The 22,008-nt window shown below is 47.1% G+C and overlaps 1 protein-coding gene across 1 annotated transcript in view; it reads left to right on the top strand.

Annotated features, from left to right (window-relative positions):
* Positions 1 to 2,022: 2,022 nt before the first annotated feature.
* EFR3B (EFR3 homolog B) overlaps positions 2,023 to 22,008 on the top strand; it is a gene marked incomplete at its 3' end in the record, with an annotated part of 84,811 nt that continues 64,825 nt past the window's right edge. Inside the window, exon 1 of the mRNA XM_079720758.1 lies at positions 2,023 to 2,100. Within this exon, the coding sequence (XP_079576884.1) occupies positions 2,094 to 2,100 (7 nt within the window). The 5' untranslated portion in view covers positions 2,023 to 2,093. The remainder of the gene's footprint in view (positions 2,101 to 22,008) is intronic.

Here is a 22,008-nt window from a genome sequence, read left to right as displayed (position 1 = left end):
CATTCTTCAAAGCCCATCTTGAATGTTTTTTCCTTCCTGAAGCTCTACTCTGCTTCTTCCATGGGTCTCCACCATAGTAATTATTACATTTTATTATCATTTTTGCATGTCTCCCTTCTCCTGAGCACCTTCCACAGTGTCTAGCACATAATATAAAGTGATCAGTAAATATTTGATAAAAAGAATGAATTAGGCTCTTAGCTCTCTGAATGCCTAAGGAGAGGTCTGTGCTTCTCATGCACAATTTACCATATTCTTCCTTGTCATGTAATGTTTTTATCAGTATTTATTAGTCTTATACTCCCTGTTAGAGCTTTCACTCTGTGAAGACAGACACTGCATTTCCCACTGTGCTGCAGACACCAGTGTTTAATGAATATCTTTCGTGTCGCACAGATTGCGGGGGTAGGGGTATCTCTGGGTATCCAGACCAAACTAGACTCCAAATTCTCCCTTCTGCCCTGGTTCAAGGGCAAAAGTGACTCTCAGCGAATCTCAGAGTCACCTGACCTGGTCCTAGAACTGGACATAGAAAACAGAGCTGCTTTGTGAGCCATCTGAGGGTCTAGGTTAAATGTGAGCTCCAGGAACCTTCCCAGAGTTTCCCATGGGGCCTCAAGACTTGCACGTGCTGCTGAGAGAGGTAAAGAGGTAAAGGAACAGGAACAAAACTTGGAAACATCAAGAGAGTGGGAGGGGGTGGTGAGGGCAGAGAGAAATGGGAAACATGGGTTTGGGGCACAACAGAGGGCACTGTTCCAAGAGTCCAGTGACCTAGAGTCTCTCTCTGGCTCTGTCCCTGCCTTGGGTGACGAAGAAAAGAAAATGAATATGTGAGTGCCCACTGTGTACTTGCATGTAGGTTTTATATAAATTTCCCAACAGTCCTGCAGGAAGCTGAGGTTCAGAGAGGGAGATGACTGGCCTATGGACACACAGCTCAGTGTATCTAGGAAAAAGGACACAATTTAATTTCTCACAGCCTCAGTTTCCTCTTCATTAAAATGAGAGACATGACAGCATCTTTAAGATTCTCTCCTCTCTAACTTCTACTAGTAGAATATTTTGAGGACAAATCCCCCCAACCTTGGGGTAAATGTGAAATGTAGAGGGGGCTGGGTGAGAAGCCTTAGGGAAGCCCTGAGCTGGGCTAGAATTTGTCTTCAGGCTGTGGGCGTGAGCCTTCTGCCTCTCTGTGTCTGTTTCTCAATTGGTTCCAGAGGGTGAAGGCGGCGGATCCTGGTCACAAAGCATGTGAATTACACTTGTGAATCTGGGAGAGGAAAAGCAAGCTGACTTCCTGCAGCACTTGAGCGGTGGGACGGTGTGCGTTTCCTGCGTACCTGGCCGAGGAAAGACGCGCTTTGGTAGCGAGCACTTGGCAAGAGAGTGGCCATAGCTGAGGGCTTAATTAGGGAATGGCGTTTATTAAGGGGGCCAAGGGAGGGCGGAAGGTTATGCCCCAATTCCTCTTCCTGGCGCCCCCTGGATCAGACAACGCATTCTGGATAAATTTGGGGGAGGGGCTACATCTGCAGCTTCCAGCACCCCTGCTGACCCTCGGTGCCCGCGGGTTATGGGAGATCTCAGCTGTAGGCCTGAGCATTCCGACAGGAGCAGGGTGGGTCACTTCCTCTGCGGGACGCTGCCTCTGGAAAATGCGCCACCCAGCACCTGGGGGCGACAGCCTGGGAAAGGTGCTTCTAGGGATTTGGGTTTCTCGGAGGGTGGGAATTGCCGGGGGGCGAGGCGGGGCGGGGCGGAGCTTGGGCGGGGCGGCCCGGCAGTGGCCGAGCCTGCGGGAAGGGACGGTCATTAGCATAGCCTCCGCCCCTCTCGGCGCAGCCCTGCCCAGAAACCCGAGCCGAGGCCGGCCGCGCTCAGCCGGGGCTGCTGAATGGGCGTGCGGCTCCCGGCCCCTGTCCTCTCGCGTCCGGCCCCCGCTCTCGCTCCTGCTCCAGCTCCTGCTCCTGCCCCGCCCGGGCCGCCGCCGGCCGCCGCCATCAGCCACCCCGGCTGTGAATGAAAGGCCGGCGCCGCCGGGGGCTGGCTGCAGGCGACGCGGCCTCCCGGGAGGCACTCGCCCCGCCAAGATGTACGGTAAGGAGGGCTCTGCTTCCGGGCTCGCAAACTTGCAGAACGAGGACCATTGTCCCCCTGCGGGGCCCCGGCGAGGCCAGGGGCGCGGACTCGGTGCCCGGCTGGGCTCTTTCTGTCGCTCTGTGTTCGCGTCTGTGCTGGGAGGACAAAGATGCTCAGGACCGGGGACCGTAGGGTCCTCGAGGTCCTTCGGACCTCGCTCGTTTGAGGGCTCTGGGGCGGGTGGGCGGTGGTCCGTCGGGGTGCGGGGGCTCGGGGGATCCGAAGCGGCTGGGTTCTGGGGAAAGCGAGTCTCCCTTGGAGCCGAGCAGACAGGGGGTGTTGTGACAGCATTTGCAGAATTAACAAAAGCAGGTTGTGCTGGGGAGTTTTATGCGGGAAGCCGGTCCGGGATTGCGGGGAGACGCTCGCTGCCTGCCTTGTGCCGGCTCCGAGCATGTGGGAGGCGGCGCCCGCGGTGCAGAGGGCTGGCCAGAGAGCCAGTTCTGGGAGCCTGGTCTCGCCGCCCCTGGATGGACCTGCCTTCTACTTGCCCCTGCCGCCCGTGGGACCCAAGCTCCCGAACTTCCAGATATGCCCTCCGCAGGGATGAACGGGAGAGACGCTGCTGAGGGTGCCGGACAGCTCTGGGTGGCCACCTCTGGCTGTCCCCTGACCTCTCTTGCTCCCTTCCACGGCCATCCCCTCAATTGATGTGCAACAGTTAGCCAGACCCTCTTGATACCCTGTTCTGCTTTAAAATTTCCAGGAATTCCTCTGGTTTTGGAGGCAGTGTGGGTGAAGGAAAGAGCGCTCTGGGTCTCAGATTGCAGCTCAGGAATGGAGGACTGGAGACCCAGACCGGTTTAGAAATCAACGGCATTACAGAGCCTCCAGATACTCTGAACTGGTGTGTGTGTGTGTGTGTGTGTGTGTGTATGAGAGAGAGACAGACAGACAGAGACAGAGAGAAAGAGAGAGAGGATCCCCATGGATCTAAGTCCATCGGAAATCAGGCTCTGGCAGCTATTTAGGGCCAGCAAAAGAGCTGAAGCTATGCTCAGCTCCCACCCCCATGACCAGGTAGGGGCTCAGGTGGCACCTGAGGGGTGAGTGTCGGAAGAAAAGCACATTCCCGATTTAACCCATCGCCAAGGCCGCTCAGCTGCCTCACTCTGCAAGCAAGCGCTATGAGTCACAAAGTTTGAGGCACAGGAAGCTGAGAGCGTAGTATGAAGGCTCGGCAGTCAGTGGGCCTCATTATTTAGAGAGACACTCAGGCTTTTAATCAGCCTCCTTTCCTGCCCCATTGGTCACACATGTGCATTTCCGAACCAGGTTGGAACATCAGCAGGTCCCTTCAGCAAGTATCATCTCTTGGATGGGCCAAGGCTGGGGAGTGGGGTGGGAGGGGATTGACTTCAGAGCGTGTGCTGCTGGCCAATGGGGAGTCTGCAGGAAGGTAGCAAGGCGGTTGTGTTTTATAAGCTAGGAGGTTGTGAGGTTCCCAGGAGAGAGCTATATTTTCTTACTCTCTGTTTTTCCCCCATTCTTTTCTGCAGAGTGAGCAGCCTAAAGCTGCAGATCACTTGATAAAAGCATGTGACTGCAGGGGCACCTGCAGTGGGGAAGGAGTTAGGACAAGGCCCATCAGAATGGGTAAGAATTAGGAACCTTAGTTCTGCTGGGTCACCTCGAGGCATTTAGTCCGAGACAGTTTGACAACTGATCCCAGGATACCTGAGCGTTGGGAATCCCAGTCTGCCTCTGTTGTGTGAAGCAAGTCAAGGAAGAGTTGGATGGTACAGAAAGGTGAACCGGGAGGCTGGCATATCTGCGTGCTATTTTTGGATACACCACAGATTTTCAGTTCTGTTTTATAATATGTTCTTATTCCTCCAGATGCAAACAGAGACGGTACTTACCCCTGAATCATGCATAGAAAGATTGTAATGAAGGAATCCTCTGCATACTTGCCTGCAGCAAAGTCATGCCAGTGCTGGTTGGGAGATGATTACTGAATCTCGCTTAGTGCAGAGCCTTGTCTTAGGAGGTGTGAGAGGTGCCCACTCTCCAAGGGGAGGGCTCGTTGGCCTGGATTTTAGTATTTTCTTGACTTTCATGAAAAGAAAGGGTCCATGTCATACTTATAATCATACTCTCCTCAGCGACAATCAAGTGATGAAAAAAGATGTGACTAGGGAGGTTGGGAAGGCATAGAATTTTAGACTTCTTATATTTGGTTCTTATTTTCTGAGTGATTTATCCAAGGTGACACAGCTTCCTAGCTCAGTGCCCCTCCCCCTCCCCTGATGCCCTGGGTAAATGCTCACTGGGAAAATGCCACCAGGGATTTTATTAACTGATGGGCAGTGAGGCCCCTGTGTGGAGCCAACAGTCACCTAAGAGCTTTAGGTAAAGGTGTCCCTTGACCATCCATCCTGGTTACTGGATCCATTATCAGTGTGCATAATCTCACTCCCGTTGCTGCCTCTCAGCTGCGTGGTGATGCTGGACAGATCTTCATCTCCCCTCTCGTCTCCTCCTCACCTTACCTCTGCCCCCGGCAACTCAGTCTCCCTGTGTCCTCAGTTTCCCCCATCTTCTTCTTTCTATCTATGGGAGAATAAGGGCCCCTTGTCTTTGCTAGAGGACACGGTGCCATCTGGGACAGAAAGAATCCTAGACATGGGGCCGGCCCATCGCAACCCAGAGTCAGTTCATGTTTGTTTCATCTTAGACAGTGGGTTTGTCTCTCAGAATGATATCTCTGTATAAAACGGCGAGAGGCCCATCCACCTCCCAGGTCTGTGTGAGCCTCAGAGCTGGACCCTGGATGTGACAGTGCATTATAAGAGGTTCTACACTCACAGGACAAATTGCTCAAGAGCCTGTGCCCTTCAGGTCCTCCTGGGCCTTTGCCCTTCTCTTTTCCTCTCTGCTGGCTCCTAAAGATGCCTGTTGGCATAACCTCCCACCCCAGCTTAACGCACAAGTCACCTCGACCTAGCTGGCCACTCAAGCCACTGAACTCTCCTTCCCTTCCCCAAACTCACCCCAGCTGCTCCTCACGCTCACTCATTCCTAAAGCCCAGCCACTTTCTGGAAGTGGCTCTCTGAAAGGACACAGGTGACCCCCCCACACTCTTTTTCTACCTATGAACACAGACTGACAAGGGATCTGGGAAACTATAAAAGCCCCTTGTCCTCGGGTAGGAAGATTGTGAGCAAATTCTCTGCAAAAAGTGGATTCCCAGTAGGGTTTTTTTGTGTGTATTAGAATTACATAATTAAAAGTTTCCCTCTCCTTCTCCCCTGGGATGGAGCCACGGTGGTCGCACCTAGGAGCGTCCCACTTACGCACCAAGGCGGGGCCGAGCTCTCCAAGAAACACTGCCCTCCAGAATCAGGGCAGCAGGCCATGAAGACGATTGGGAAGCATTTCCCCAGAACCACCGTCTGTGTAGCCCAATCTCCCTTAAACAAAAGCTGCACTAACGAACCCCTCGTCACCTCTAGGTTGTGCCTCATGCCCAACATAGGCCTTTCTTCATGCTTTGTGATTCAGAAAGCCGACTGTAGGGAAAACAGCAACAGCGCACAAATTTCTGTAAATGTGCGTTACAGAGCACATGTGTGTGTGACTTGTGGGTGGCGGGGAGAAGTGCAGGGTGGAGCCGACTCCACGTGAGGCACAAAGGCTCACCTTGGCAGACAGCTCCACAGATCCTGCTTCTCCTCATCGCAGGACACACACACACACACACACACACACACACACACTCTCTCTCTCTCTCTCTCTCTCTCTCTCTCTCTCTCTCTCTCTCTCTCTCTCTCCAACCTCATCCCCCCAGGCCTGAGGCAGCCCTACGGTGCAGCGTGTGGCTTGTTCAGGTGGGAGCTGTCCCCCCGCCCCCTCCCTTCTCCTGACTCCTTTATTCCCCGTAGGGGGGCGGGGGGTGGAGTGAGAAGAGCCTGCTTTTTCTCTTGCTGCTCACAGCTCAGTGATCTCAAACGGTTGCAGTTTCCTTATCGCACATAAATAAAAACAAAAAGTTAATATCACCTTATGGAAAATCTGGAAAACGGAGGAGAGGGAAAAAAACCATCCACAATTCTACCCACTAGAACCAACCTTTCATATTGTTATATAAATTGCCCCTAAGGTTTTGTGCTCACCTGCTTTTGCCCTTTCTTTCCTCTTTCCTGCCTTGCTCCTGGCGTGTTACCCTGGTTGTGATGGTGGCTCCGCCCCTCAGGTAACCTCGGACCTGACTTTCTGAGCCGGTTTCCTGGCTCTACAGGATGACAATGCCCACCTCCTGCAGGGATTAATCAGGATAAGAGAGCTGCCCGCACTTTCTCCTTCCCTTTCTTCAACTTTCTCTCTTCTCTCCATTTCTTATTTTAAAAAAGGGGCAAAAAAAAAAATTAAGCTTATGTCTCATAAGCTTAATAACAGTGCTTGTGATACTGTTCCTGGTATAAACAAAAGAAAAATCTACTTTGAAAAGCATCTTTTGGGAATTCCCTGGTGGTCCAGTGGTTTGGACTCTGCGCTTCTACTGCAGGGGGCCTGGGTTTGATACCTGGTTGGGGAACTAAGATCCCACACAAGCCAAGGTGTGTGGCCCAAAAAAAAGCATCTTTTTTTTCCCCCCCCTGGTAGTCATCCAATCCTTCTAGAAAATCTGGAAAATGCCATAAACAATAAACAAGTATAACTGCTTTTACTGTTTTGATATCTTTCCTTCCATGCATTTGTTTATGTGGTTAGAATTATTCATTTCCCATAATTTGGTATTCTATTTTTTTCTACTTAACATTAGAATATAAGCATTCCCCCACCCCCAAGTTAACACGAAGTCACTGGCTTCCATTTTTAATGCCATTTTAATGCTATGTAACAGTCCACTGAATGGACATATAATTTCCTTATTGTACATTTAAGTTGTTCATAAAGATTCAGTGTATAACCCTGGGAAGAGTAGCTGGTGCACAGAGCTTTCTCTGAACCTTGGAGTATCTCCCTAGCCCTCCAAATGGGTTGATCAAGGTATATAAACATTTTAAAGGTTTGTTACATATTGTCAAATTGTTTTCAATTTGTATCGATTACACCAGCAGTTATAAGAGTACCTATCTCCTTGCACTCTCAAAAGCATTAAAGGTTGAGATTTTTTCCAAGTCTTACTAATTTGATGAGAAACATTATATAATTTTAATTTGTATTCTTTATTACTAGTGAAGTTAAACACTTCCTATATTTTCTAATCTTTTGCATTTTAGTGAATTGTCATGTGAGTATGATTATTTATTGAGGACTTAACCATTGGCCTGTCATTTGCTTTATGCTTTGTATTTTGAAGGGAAATAGACATAAACTATCAAGTATTTGTGGACTGTCAACTATATATGATACTACACAGGGCATCGTGAGGGATAAAAAATGTATAAAAGTTCCTTCCATCAAGAAGTTTCCAGTTTCAGTGCGCAAACGAGTTGTAAAGCCTGCAAAAAATTAAACGATACAGAGACAGGTTCAGTAAAATTACACAGTTTCGCAAGGTGGAATGGAGCTACTCTTCAGATGGTTAGCCAGCAATATTTGGACGTGGAAGAGCCCACTGGGAGGTGGAGCCATTAGGAGGACTTTGCAGGACAGCAGGCATTTATGTGACGTTCAGAGGGCTGGGGGGTAGGGGTCCGGGGAGCATGCTGGGAGACACACCTGGGTAAGTGCACAGAGGTGGGGAAAGAAAAGCCATGTCCAGGGATAGTTAGGGAAATTACCAGGGATTGGGCAGTTTAGATGATGAATTATGTGCTGGAGAAGGAGATTTTGTCGGAGCCGGTGAAGAGTTGAAAACTGTCAAATGGCTGATTTGCTCAATTAATGTTTTAAAGAAATGAAACTGGGGGGCACTGTGCAGAATGGGTGGAGGGATGATGGGAAATGAAGGAAAGAGGAGGAGATAGATGCTGAAGATGCAGGCAGTAGCCTAAGGAGTGAGAAAGCTTTGCACCAGTTACAATTGTGCATATGCGGTGGAAGATGTTTGCCCCTTAAAAAAAAAAAAAAAAAAAAAGCAGTAGGACTGGGTGGGGATAAGGTGAACTGAAACTTTAAAAAAATTCCCATGGTACATAAAATGTGGGTTATATAAGCAGATATAAAAAATAGTTTATTGTGAAATAGGTGCTAAATTACCTAGAGCAGTAAATTTATTATAATCTAATTCTAAAGAGGATTTGGAGCATGTATTTTACACACACACACACACCTGTGCTACAATAAATAAAGAGATCAATGCAAAGAAAATCTAAGAGTAAAACAGAAAAAAAAAAAAAAAAAGCCAAAAATAAAGTTGTATCAAGGAAAAAGCACCTACCAACCAGCCCTGTTGCAAAATTCAGTTTTGAGCTTCCTGTAGGCCAAAAAAAGAGGAGAAAAGTCATTTGTGAAACTCATAGCACCTTTAAAACTTTTTAAAAAATGCAATTGCCTGGGACAAATACAGTTTTTTGAGATGCTAAGATCCGAAAGAAATTCCTCCCTGAGTTCCTCCTTAAAAAGGAGATATTTCAAAAATATTGGCCTAAACTAGATTTTTCTTTTGAAAATATAGTTCCCTTAATCAGCTCTATCCCAGTTTGTAGAGTATGAAGACTGGTCCAAATACACGTTTGTGGATTCTGATTCCTCCCTGAAACTGCCACGGGCTCTGCCTTTGGCTTCCTTCCTGGTTTGGATGAGCCAGGACCTGCCGAGGCTCCTGCCCCGCTTCGCAGCTGTGGATGTTATTTTCTCCTTCCACGGATGAATGTGAGTCTTTTGAGAGTGTGCTCCCTGGAGAAGCTGTTCCTGTCTCCACAATCCAGGGAGGCCTGTCTGTCCCTGTCGTTCACAAGCCTTATTTTAATTCACTGCACAGCCATTGACCACAATCTAATCTTCCTCCTCTCTGTGTTCCCCACTGCATCTTTAGGGCACAGAACACTGCCTGGTAGGTGCTCAAAAAGCTACTCATTCATCCTTGTTGAATGGGTGAATCCTGAGCTAGATGTCTTTTCTGAAATTTACCTCTTTATAACTTCTGAGCCTCTCTGTGTTTCAGCCTTAACTGTTTTGAATAACAGAACAATTACGCTTGCTTTCGCTTCCATTCATTGGGCACCACTATGGGCCAAGCAGCGTTCTAAGCACTTTTTAGGTATTTACTGATTTAATCCTCCCCAAATTCTAGGGGTTGGTAATTATTATTCTCACTTTAGAAATGAGAAAACTGAGGAGCTAAGGGTTTTAGTGACCCACCCGTGGCTACACGCTTATGTGATTGGGCTGGGATTTGAACCTCGGCATTCCAGCTCCACAGTGCAGACTCACCCCCTTCCTACAATGCTGTCCCTAGAATATTCTGAATATTTCAGAGAATATGGGTCTTTCCTTTGCAGAGCTCACTGCACCACAGAGACTGGCACATGTTAATCTGGGGAGAGAGGAGAGTGTGCGCATCAGGGATGAACTGCTGAGGGGGACGTGCCTTCTCGTTGGTCCCAGGCCCGTCAGCAGGGAAGCAGGGAGCTCACTTCAGGTGGGACCCTCTGCCTCTTGGCAGCCTCCCCGCCTCCTTTATCATCGTTTTGCTTTGTCAGAGAGAGAAATGGCCCAGGAAGAGTCTGGGGGACCTAGATGAGAAAAGGTAAGTAAGAGAGGATTCAGGAGAGTAGGTTGGTGAGGGCGGAAGACAACGCAAGCGCCAGTGATGGCATGAAACACAAGGGAGCTTGGGCGTGCATCTCAGAGAGAGAGACTGGCAGGCAGGCGGATGGGGCTGTCATTCAACCAGCACTGAGTCACACACATGCCTTGTGGGCAGCGTTCTTAACAACGTGGTCCGTGGTCAGTGCTTGGCCTGGAGGAGCCAGAAGGACCCCAGAGACTGAGACCTTCATTCACAGGAGGAGCTTCTGTTTTTCTGATAGTCTGTCTCTGAATTAAAACTCCTTCCCTACATCTTCAGGTCCAGCCAGCCTAGAAGCAGTGATTGCTGCCTCTGAGAGGTGGGGTTAGGACTGGGCTGTGTGTTAGAGAGGGACGGTGGTCCAAGTCCCCAGTGGCCACCTTCTAGCCATAGGACCCTGGACAGTTATTTCCTCTCTCTCTGAGCCCATTCCCTCCTCTATAAAATGGGGATAGTTTGCTTTGTAATGAGAAAATGTCCCCATACATGTATTTATGTTATAGAACATCATACCTATGAAAGGGGATATTATCATCATCTGAGCAATTCTTGTGGACGCTGCTGGGGCAAGGCCATGCCCTCTCCAGAAACTGTGACAGTCCCTGCTTACAAGGATGAGTATGTCATATTTAGACTGTATTCGTTAAAATCCTTAGACAGAAGGGTCTGATAATAAGAATGTCAAACCAGAGAGCTGCTGCAGGATTGGCAAGCTGGGCCCCTGCCTCTGGGAAGCCTACCTGCCAGATGGGGACCCTGAACAGGGACAACCATAACACTGATTCCGTCAAGCACTTTCTTGTCTCCTCGAGGACCATGCACAGATTGGTGGTCCGTGACTGTGTCCGTCTCATCCCTGTACCAGAAAGATGAGAAAATCTCTTAGACCACAAAGAGGACAGGTGTGACATCTTCATCTAAGTCTTTAGACTACGCTAAATTCTTATGCATTACTAAAATGTAGCGATGTTTATTCTGTGTCATTCTGTTCATTACCTCCACTCAGAACAACCCTTTGGTGGTGGATGTCATTACACCTATGGTTGAGCTGGGGACACAGAGATTCAGAAGACCAATAATTTGCCCAAGATCATGCAGCTGGTTGAAGTTCATTCTCCATTGTCTCGTAAGCAAGTGTTCACAGAACTGCATGTGAGATTAAAACACTGCTTTTATACCTGATGGCAATAACATGTGCCTTATGCCAAATGGCAGATTTCACCACAAGAGAATTCCAAACTGAATATTTTAGTAGATTTTACATAGTTTAGTTGTGGCTTTACGTCTAGGAATATGGGTGCCTGATGAGGACTTTGAAGCTCAGTGCCCTAATGCACATGCTGTAGTTTGCCTATAAATCTGAGAATTAGGATTCCTGGGCTCAAATGCTAACTTTCTCATTACCCTACAGAAGAACCCAGATAAATTCAAGCATCTGGGAACCAGGGGTCTTAGATTCTTAGCCTGGCAGGGCTCCAAGCTTCATCATAACCATTCAGAACAATTTCTCTCCATGTCCCAACTTTCTTTTCAGGTGAGTAATACGTGAAATAACATTTATAACTCATAAGTCCTAAGTTACAAGAACATTTATAAAGACCTTGGGTGAGAGGCCCGCGTACTGCAAAAAAAAAAAAAAAAAAAAAGACCTTGGGTGAAGATCTCTTAGAAAGGCACTGCTTGTAATAAAGCGATGCCTTCCCACACCTCCTAGCTTCTTACCACTTGTGCAGGAGGTATGTTCCTAGAGCTGAGTCATACAGGATGGATGCTGAAAAAACCCAGAGCTGTGCAGCCTTCACCAAGCCTTCTTTGTGTCCCCACTGTATCTTATACTTGGCTGTTATTTTTTTCATGTATTTGTCAAACTGAATGTCATTTATTTCTTTACACACTAGATCTGTGAACCTCTTGAGGACACAACCTCTACCTTAATCTTCGTTTTTCCTAGCATCTAGGGGAGATCTTTGGTATGTAGTAAGACCTCCGATATTTGCATTGAACTATAACATAATTTTATGTGTCATTCATTCAACCATATGTACATACCTAGCAGCCCAAGTTTCCAAGGTACCAGTGATGGTGGGCTGGGGAATCTCTCTAAGGACAGAGAGAATCCTGTAGTGACAATAATATTTTACCATCTTACTGTGCCTTCCCTCATCAATCATAATTTTGTATAGCATAAAGAATATGCCAGAATATAACCATTTGCCTTTTCCTCCAGACTTTAATGGTGTTAATCATGAGAAATAGCCACTTGGCCTACTGATGAGATGGTTAGGGCAGTTAGAGAGTCATTCTTACATATTTCTTTCTTGGTTTGTAGAGCTCGGAATAAATGTTACAATCATTTTCTTCAGAAAGGAAGGTTACTTAGTGGCATAATTATGGGTAAATCTTTATTTTGATTTCCATTCATATTGTTTGTGCAGTATTCTTTCACAAAACAAGAAAGATGAAAAGGCCTTTTGAGGCAAAGGCCATGAAATGTCTGTTTTTCGAAGCACTTGGCCAGAATGTTCCTGGCTAAAGCACTCTGCACCCTTGTGCACCTTTGGTCTCAGGGCTAGAGTTCGGGGGCACCTGGAATAGCAGGTGTGCTGACTTTGGCTGAGGTTCCTATACAGGTAGAGTAGAAAAGGGAAACAATACCAGGGTCGTCCCATTGTTTCCCTCAAACCCCTGATAGGGGCATGGTCCTTGTAGCAGGCCTGGGCCCAGGGGCTGCTAAATAGAGTAAACATGTCTGATTGTCTGACTATCTTGAGAAATTTCACCCCAAAGATACTCCCCAGCACTGCTAGGAATGTCCTTTTCTCCCGCAGACAACACTGTCGGAGCAGAACAGGGCTGAGTGTTCCGGAGAGGAGTGGGTGGTACTGGACATCATACAAGGACTCCCTTCTGTTTTCTCAAGGACATTCATTTCTGCTCTGGGAGGGAGCGTTGGCCGTCAGGGTGATTCAGGCTCTGTTGCTGTGTGAATCCGGGCAAGATTCTCAACCTCCCTCAGATTTAGGTTCACCATCTGTAACTTGGGAGAGCCAGACTGGATGGTCTTGAAGGGTTTCCCAGTTCTTACGTCTGCACCTGGGTTGGGGTGACTGGTCTGTCCTGTGGGTGAGACAGCAGGGACTGTGGGTGCATCCACAGCAGGAGATCCAAGTGGTAATGTAGGCACTGGGGTCTTAGGTTCTTTATGTAACCTGGCCAAGCATCCATTTCCTCACTGATAAGACCACTGATGATGATCCCTTTGTTAATTCAAACAGTGTCTGTCCTGGGGTCCTGTTGAATGAAATGATGCTCCTAACAAGTATGCTGGGGTAGGCATGGATAAGAGGTGTGTGCCTTCTAAGTGCTGGCTGCTATGATTCTTGCCCTACGTACATTCACATTTCACAAAAATCCTGTGTGGTAAGTGTTCTTTTCCCCTCTCCAATTTTCATATAAAGATAATAAAGTTCAGAGAAATTAAATGCCTTGTCCAAGGTCATCCAGCTCACTGAGTGGCATAACTAAGAAAAGAACGAGGTCTGGTTTGTTTCCCAACACTGTTTTCTCTTCTGGTCCAAATGGACTCATTGAAAATGCCATTATTAATTGGACCACATCAAAATTTAAAACTTTGGTGCATCAAAGGACACTATCAACAGAGTGAAAAGGCAACCCACAGGATGGCAACCTAGAGAATATTTGCAAATCATACATCTGATAAGGGATTTCCATCCAGAATATATAAAGAATGCCTACAACTCAACAACAGAATAACAACTTGGTTAAAAATGGGAAGAGGACTTGAATAGACATTTCTTCATAGACAATATACAAATGGCCAACAAATACATGAAAAGATGCTCAATATCACTAATTATTAGGGAAATGCAAATCAAAACCACAGTGAGATACTACTTCACACTGATTAGGATGGCTATGATAAAAAAAAACAGGAAATAGGGGCTTCCCTCGTGGTGCAGTGGTTGAGGGTCCGCCTGCTGATGCAGGGGACACGGGTTCGTGCACCGGTCCGGGAAGATGCCACATGCCACGGAGCAGCTGGGCCCGTGAGCCATGGCCGCTGGGCCTGCACGTCCGGAGGCTGTGCTCCGCAATGGGAGAGGCCACAGCGGTGAGAGGGCTGCGTACCACACGCACACACACACACACAAAAAAAACAGGAAATAACAAATGTTGGCAAGGGTGTGGAGAAATTGGAATCCTTGTGCACTGCCGGTGGGAATGGAAAATGTTATGGCAGTTTTTCAAAAAATTAAAAACAGAACTACCGTATTATCCAATAATTCTGTCTCTAGATATATACCAAAAGAAGTGAAAACAGGGCCTCAAAAAGATATTTGTACACCCATGCTCATAGCAGCATTATGCAAAATAGCCCAAAGTGGAAGCCACCTAATTATATCTTGACAGATGAATGGATAAACAAAATGTGGTATATACATGCAGTAGAATATTATGCAGCCTTAAAAAGGAAGGAAATCCTGACACATGCCACAAAATGGATAAACCCTGAGGATGTCATGTTAAGTGAAATAAGCTAGTCACAAAACAACAGACCCTGTATGATTTCACTTATATGAGGTACCTAGAGCTGTCAACTTCATAGAATAGAGGTCAGCAGGGGCTGAGGAGATGGGTATGGAGAGTTGTTTAATGGGTACAGAGTTTTGCAAGATAAAAAGAGTTCTGGAGCATAAATAAGGCTAGGCTGATGACCTAACATTAGTCACCTTGTTGCTTGGGGTGTATATAAAAGGAGACCCAGAAACTGACACCATCATAATCTTGGGATCTTTAGAAAACTCCTCCAACTTAAATTAAGAATATTATTAAAGTGCCATCTTTCAAAGAAAGAAAATTTGAATAATATCAAGGGCATGTCTGTGACTGCATTTTTGTGAAAGTGGCTGGAGGAATGATTATCAAATTTGGAGGTTCTGTTACAAATGGTCTGGTTTAATGGCAAATGCATTATTCACCTTGTGGGGGAAGATGCGTCTCAAGGAGCTAGCCACTGTCCTGAGCAGTGAAAGTGAGGTACCAGGAGAGGTCATGTGACTGCCAGTGGAAAAAAGAGTGCCAGACACATTCCTCTGAAGAAAACAAGCAGTGAATTCAGATGTCGGCCCCAAATGAACCACAAGAGTTGGCGCTTGAAATTGCAGGTTGATTTTTGGTGAAGCTGCCTCTCACAACAGGCAACTCTAAGTGGCCTGCTCTGAGGTCGGCAGCAGCAAGCTTTATTTATTTATAAAAAAAAGCTAATGCCACACTAGAAAGCCAGCCTGTCATCAATGCATGTATACTAGCCCTGAAAGAAACCATCTAGAATACTAACAGTGGTTATTTCTGGGTGATAGGATCCCAGATGATTTTTAAACTTTCTTTCCAAAACTATTTGGGGGCTTCCCTGGTGGCACAGTGGTTAAGAATCCGCCTGCCAATGCAGGGGACACGGGTTCGAGCCCCGGTCCAGGAAGATCCCACATGCCGCAGAGCAACTAAGCCCGTGTGCCACAACTACTGAGACTGCTCTAGAGCCCGCGAGCCACAACTACTGAAGCCTGTGTGCCTAGAGTCCATGCTCTGCAACAAGAGAAGCCACCACAATGAGAAGCCCGCACACCACAACAAAGAGTAGCCCCTGCTTGCTGCAACTAGAGAAAGCCCGCACGCAGCAACGAAGACCCAACACAGCCAAAAATAAATAAAATAAATAAATTTATTTTAAAAATAACAAAAAATGAAAACTATTTGGACAGAAGTAGAGTTACAGATGTAGAAAACAAACTTATGGTTACCAGGGGATGGGGGGGAGGCATAAATTGGGAGATTGGGATTGACATATGCATACTACTATATATAAAACAGATAGCTAATAAGAACCTACTGTATAGTATAGGAAACTACTCAGTACTCTGTGATGGCCTATATGGGAAAAGAATCTTAAAAAAGAGTGGATATATGTATATGTATAACCGATTCACTTTGCTGTACACCTGAAACTAACACAACATAGTAAGTCAGGGACTTCCCTGGTGGCGCAGTGGTTAAGAATCTGCCTGCTAATACAGGGGACACGGGTTCGAGCCCTGGTCCAGGAAGATCCCACATGCCACGGAGCAACTAAGCCCGTGCGCCACAACTACTGAGCCCGCGTACCCCAACTACTGAAGCCTGCGCGCACCTAGGGCCCCTGCTCCGCCACCACAGTGGGAAGCCTGCGCACCACAAAGAAGAGTAGGCCCTCTCGCCACAACTAGAGAAAGCCCGGGCATGGTAACGAAGACCAAACGCAGCCAAAAATAAATAAATCAATTAACTAATTAGTTAAAAACACATTGTAAGTCAACTATACTCCAATAAAAATTAAAAAAAATTTTTTAAACACAAACTATTTGGTATTTTTTATGTGTTGTGTAGTGAGCATGTGTTTTTTTGGGGGGGGTACGCGGGCCTCTCACTGTTGCGGCCTCTCCCGTTGCGGAGCACAGGCTCCGGACGCGCAGGCTCAGCGGCCATGGCTCACGGGCCCAGCCGCTCCGCGGCACGTGGAATCTTCCCAGACCGGGGCACGAACTCGTGTCCCCTGCATCGGCAGGCGGACTCTCAACCACTGCGCCACCAGGGAAGCCCATGAGCATGTGTTTTAATGGCAGAACATAAATATAATCCAAAGTGTTTTTCACCATCAAAGGCCTGTGGGTGGTTATCTAACATCTTCTAATTATGTTTTAGGTATGATTAGGCAAGAATACATGCAAAAACAAATCAATGATGATGGAAGTTAGAAGTCAGATAGTGGTTGGGTGAGGGGCTTGACTGGAAAGGGGAACTCTCTGGGGACATCCCAAATGTTCTCTCTCTTGTTTGGGTGGTGGTTACACACATGTATAAGCAGTTGTCGAAACTCAAGGCACTGAACTGGTAAGATCTTTGCATCTACTGCATGTTAATTATATTGCAATAAGACAGCAGGAAACCCAGGAAAAGAAAACATGCATGCAAACAATCGCAGGTCTGTTTTGCATTGCTGGCAGCTGGTGTGCCAGATGACAGCCAGGGATCTGTGCCAGCCAGCACCGGGCTGTCACCCGAAGCCCAGCAAGGTCCCCAGCACCCCAGGAAAAGTGCTCATTGAGAGCTGCTGGTCGGGGCGCATGCTGCTAGAAAAACTTGTGCTGAGCAGAGCGGAAGAAGCTGACCCAGGAAGTCCAGGCCGGCAGCTGGGAGGTTGATGGTGCTGGCAGGGCAGGGGGCAGAGGGCCCGTAAGGAGGGCCATCTGGTGCGAGGCCTTTGGAGCACTGCCATGGGCACTGCTGACTCTTGTTGGACCTTAAATGACAGAACAAAGCCTGGCTTGACCAGGCCTGCAGCCCTGTCTCAGCACCAGCACCAGCACGGAGGGTGGCTGAGCAGAGCTGGGTGTGTGTGCAGGATTGATTTTTCCATTTCCTCCTTGGGGCTTCTGTGACCTCGCAGTGATCCCGTTCTCCTAAGAATGCATAGCCTTTAATGGCCTTATTACTCACCTGTTTCTTAATAATGTGCTGGTTTGTGATATCTCTGCACAAAGACCTACATCTCCCTAGCTAAAAATGGATTTTTTTTCCAATGGCACATGGAAGTGAATAAATCTCAGTGTCTCCTTTGCAGCCCCGGGGTTAAGTGTGAAGACGCTATAGTCAGATAGGCCTAGGTTTGAATCCCACTACCCCAAGTAACAGTTGTGTGATTTTGGATAAGTTTCTCAACTGTGTGTACTAAGCCTCATTTTCCTCATCTGTAAAATGGGGACATAGATCCCACCTCAGTGTTGTTGGGAGGATTGAATAAAACAGTGCATTCAAACCTCTTAACAGTTCCTGATACATAAGGAGAGCTTAATGTTAGCTGATGCTGATGTTAGTAGGAGGGGTTGTAATATGTATCTTACTATCAACAGATCCTTTTTATTGACAACATAGCAGTAACAGAACCACCCCTCCAGAGGCTGAAGATCTGATTTGGAGCTCGCAATCTCCACTCATCATTCAGAGCTTTTTAAGAAGCTGTCCCTGGCCAGCTGGGTTTCTGCTTTCAGGACCCACTCTGCTTAGCTGCTTTCTCAGACTGTCTGCTTTTTGCTTCTTGCAATGTGGGCAGAACCTGCTGGAGGGACTTTCTTCCTTGTGCAGGTATATACTCAGTATGCCCATGCGCACTAGAACTGCCTCATTAAAAATGGGTCTTGGCTGTGCTTGGCCTGATGCTTACTTGGCATTTTTAGTGTGGCTCAACCTAGCACTTGTTTTGCTGCTTTTTTTTGCCGAATTCTGGTGCTTGCTCCTAATTCTGTTTTGCATTTCAAAAGTGTTGCTTCTGAAAGTCCCCTCTGGCACCATGGTCACCCTGGTCCTGACTTTATCTTTTAGCAGCTCTGGGCACGTGCCTGTTTTGTGTTCCATCACCACTGCTCATGCTGTGACAGATTCTCTGATTATATATTTGACCTTTTGAATGATTGATCTTGGAACCTTAGCCTTTGAGTCTGTGTCTTAAATCTGTTAGTTCATCTGTATATTTAAAGCACTCACACTTACTCTCAATCATTTTGGCTCCATAACAATGAAGCTTCCTCTGGTTTCTATATTTGATACTGTGTGTTCATTTGGAAAGCTAGAGGTGAGTAACCTTGCTTTTTATAGGCTGCCTGGTGACCACAGTAGGAAACTGGACATGTTATGGGAATGGGGAAAGCATTCATGGTATAAATCCTGAGTCCTGGTTTCTAGTTCTTAGCTCCAAACTTAAATCAGCAGTGAAATTTCAAGCATTCTATTGTTTTCATGTGATGGATTCTACTCCCTATGCTGCAAACTCTTTGAGGGCGGGAGTTATCCACTGGAAACCTTACCCCCACAGTTCATGTGTTCTTTTTTTTTTTTTTAAGCCTATTCTATTTATTTATTTATTAAAATTTTTTTTTTTTTTTTGGCCACACCATGCAGCTTTGGAGATCTTAGTTCCCTGACCAGGGATTGAACCTGGGCCCCAGCAGTGAAAGCACCAAGTACTAACCACTGGACCACCAGGAAATTCTCCTGGTTCATGTGTTCTTAAAAAAAAAAAAAAAATTGAATGCCTCAATATACCAAGTGGTAGGTATTCAGATGGATAAATTTCAGATGAATGAATTCCCACAATGAGCTCAGAACACCTTACAGACAGCTATGCACATAGGCATTAACCTCCCACCGCACCCCACCCCACCCTTGATCTCATTTATTAGGATTCCCTGGGTTTTGAAGGCCCACAAATTACTTCCTTCCATATATGTAAACCATACACTGCTTATACTGATGAACAAAGTTTATAAAGTGAGAACCAATTAAATTATAAAATGCCAACAATGCTCTGTTACCAGTAATTCTATCATCAAAGTTACAGAATACCTCCAGGGTCCTAAGGCTACACTGGAAGCAGGAGGTCTCAGGGCCACTTTGGAAGTTCACCCGCGCTGCTTCTGATAGTAGAAGCAGCCTGGAGTTTGTCAATTATTCACACCTAGTGAAGGCTGAGCCTGTCAAAGCCATGTGTCCCTGTGACCCATGCAGAGGCAAACCAGGCACTGCCGATGGTGGTTGTGTCATCTTTAAATCAGTGTTTCATGTAATATTTTCTGAGGCTTCTAAACCAGCAATCACGGAAGCTGAGATTACGCCTCTCCTCCTCCCTTAGTAATCATTCCCCACTTGACTCACTCTATTTGAGATTCCAAGGTCATCTCTACTGAGAACCTGTCCAGAAGGTCACCAGTGGAGGCCTGAGTACCGAGCCCTTTGCCTTCGCCTTCTCAGTTCTTGCTGGTTTTTTCCTCTCCTGACCATTTTCACTTTTTGAAACTCACCTCCCCGCTCAAACTGCCGGGACACGGTGCCCTCCAGGTCCTTGCCTCCCTCTGTGATCGCGGGCGCTGTGCAGGTGCTGTGAGGCCCGGCCATTCCTGTCTCTATTGTCGCCCCTAGAAAGCCCCTCCACTTGCCCCTCAGCTGTCAACCCTGTTTGGTGGCCCTCACATGTAAAGGGAGGGAGAGAGGCCGAGCTTAGCCTGCGTTCCGCCCACCCCATCTCTGGGCTTTACCCCGCATGTCATCCCTTGGCTCTGGGGCCAGTGAGACACTCAGCAGAAGCCTCTGCTTCTTCCTGATTTCCCTTTCCATTTATTTCTGCTTCGCCACGGGCTGGAGACTGAATATGCCACCACCCCCCCGGCCCGGGTCGCACACTCACCCTGTGTGACTTCCCCACGTTTGTCATACCTCCAGCTGGACATTCCTAGTTCAAGGCCTTGTCTTGCTCCTCTGCCAGGGCTGTCACATTCTTTGTGGCCGCCCAGCAACGCCCCATCCATCTATCCACTGGAAGTAGATTCCTTACACATTCTGAGGCACAATCAAAGGTGACGTGGCTGTTAGTATAAAGACAGTTCTCCCCTCTTGGCCTGGCATCCAGGGCATCTCACCACCTGGCCCCTCCCTGACACCCCAGCTGCCCTCACACTGCCCTGGACAGACTGGCCCGCTGACTTCTCTCAGAAGGCTCCCTTGGACTTCACTCCGAGCTTTTGCAGATGCTGTTCCCACTGCCTGGAAAGCCCTCCTCTCTCCTCTTTGTTAGCACATTATCTGTACCTCATTTCCATTGGGAAGCACCTGAACTGAAATGACACCTCCACCCTCTGATGTCCCAGCATGCTGGCTCTCTGACTCAAGTGACACTTGTCATTTAGTTGTGGCTGCTTGAGCCTATGCCCGAGAGGACGGGGACTCATGCATCCTGGTTTTATTATTATTTTTTCTTCATCTACGTCTAATGGACTCGATGCATTTGTGTTGCATGCCTGGTGTGTGCATGAATAAATGAGATGACTGCCAGGTCTTTAATCAGCTCCAGCAAGAACCAAGCTGAGCAAGTACAGAAAACAGTCCCTCTGTGTGTGTGTGTGTGTGTGTGCGCGCGTGTTAAACTCTTGGATTCCAAATCTTTGAACAGAAAATTATTCGCATCAAACTTTGTGAGGTGTTCCACCCCGAAGAGAAAATGGGAAAAAATTTTAAATTATATCTATTTTAAATTAAGTGAGGAGTACATAAAAACATTTTTGTTGGGGGAGAAAATTCAACTAAAAACTAAGGCTCTAAGTCGGATGCAAATGTTCTTTATCCGCTCTCCAGTAAAGTAGCCACTAGCCAGTTGTGGCTATTGAACACATACAGTGTGGCTAGTGTGGCTATTGAACACATACAGTGTGGCTGGTGTGTCCGAGGAACTGAATTTTAAATTTGATTAGTTTAAATAACCACGAGTGACTGGTGGCTACCTCATCTCCTCATCCCACACTGGAGGTAACCACTGATGACCCTGCACTGTGTGTCCTTATGGGTCTCTCTTTGTGCATTTACAGCGTATTTCACACACATATTTGCATATGTGCCAAGTTTGTTGGGCCAGTGTTTCACACAAATGTCATCATGCCATATGAGTTCTGCAGCCTCCTTTTAAATTAGCAGTGTGTTTGAAGAGCTATCATAGTGGTGCTCTCAGCTCTGCTTTATTCATTTCAGCTGCTGCACAGTGTCCATTGCATGGATGCTCCCTGGTCTATTTAGCCAGTCTCCTATTGATGAACATTTAGGTTGTCTCCAAACAAAGCCACCAATCCATTCTTACCTGCTTTCTTGTGCATCTGAGCAGGTGCAGGTACTGAGAATGGGATTTGTGGACCAAGGGGAGGAAAAGCACCAATATTCCATCTGTGGTCCTCCCAGCCCTGGTTCTCCTGGACTGAACATGCAGGGTCAGGGCTGACATGTCCTACAAGCCCCTGTGTCTGAGACAGTGCAGGGGAGCCGTTAATATTATTACTTTTTTGTAGGAAGCTGGCAGCCGTGTTCTACTCTGATCTTTGTTCTCACTCCCCATGCTGAGAAGCTGAAACCTAGATTTTATCAAACAGACTGTGATGAGCTCTGAAAATACTGAGACACTAATAACAATTTGAAGGTGACAGACACAGACAGCATTCATCTGCAAGCTGAGCTCACTGCACACTTGAGGACAATCTGGAATGTCAAGTGCCTCATATTTAGTTAGAGTTCCCAAATGTGATCATTAGACCCA

The sequence above is a fragment of the Hyperoodon ampullatus genome (assembly GCF_949752795.1).
Source record: "Hyperoodon ampullatus genome assembly, chromosome: 15".
Classification (NCBI taxonomy): Eukaryota; Metazoa; Chordata; class Mammalia; order Artiodactyla; family Ziphiidae; genus Hyperoodon; species Hyperoodon ampullatus.
The sequence above is the reverse complement of the archived record's forward strand: the minus strand, read 5'-3'. Positions and strand labels throughout refer to the sequence as shown.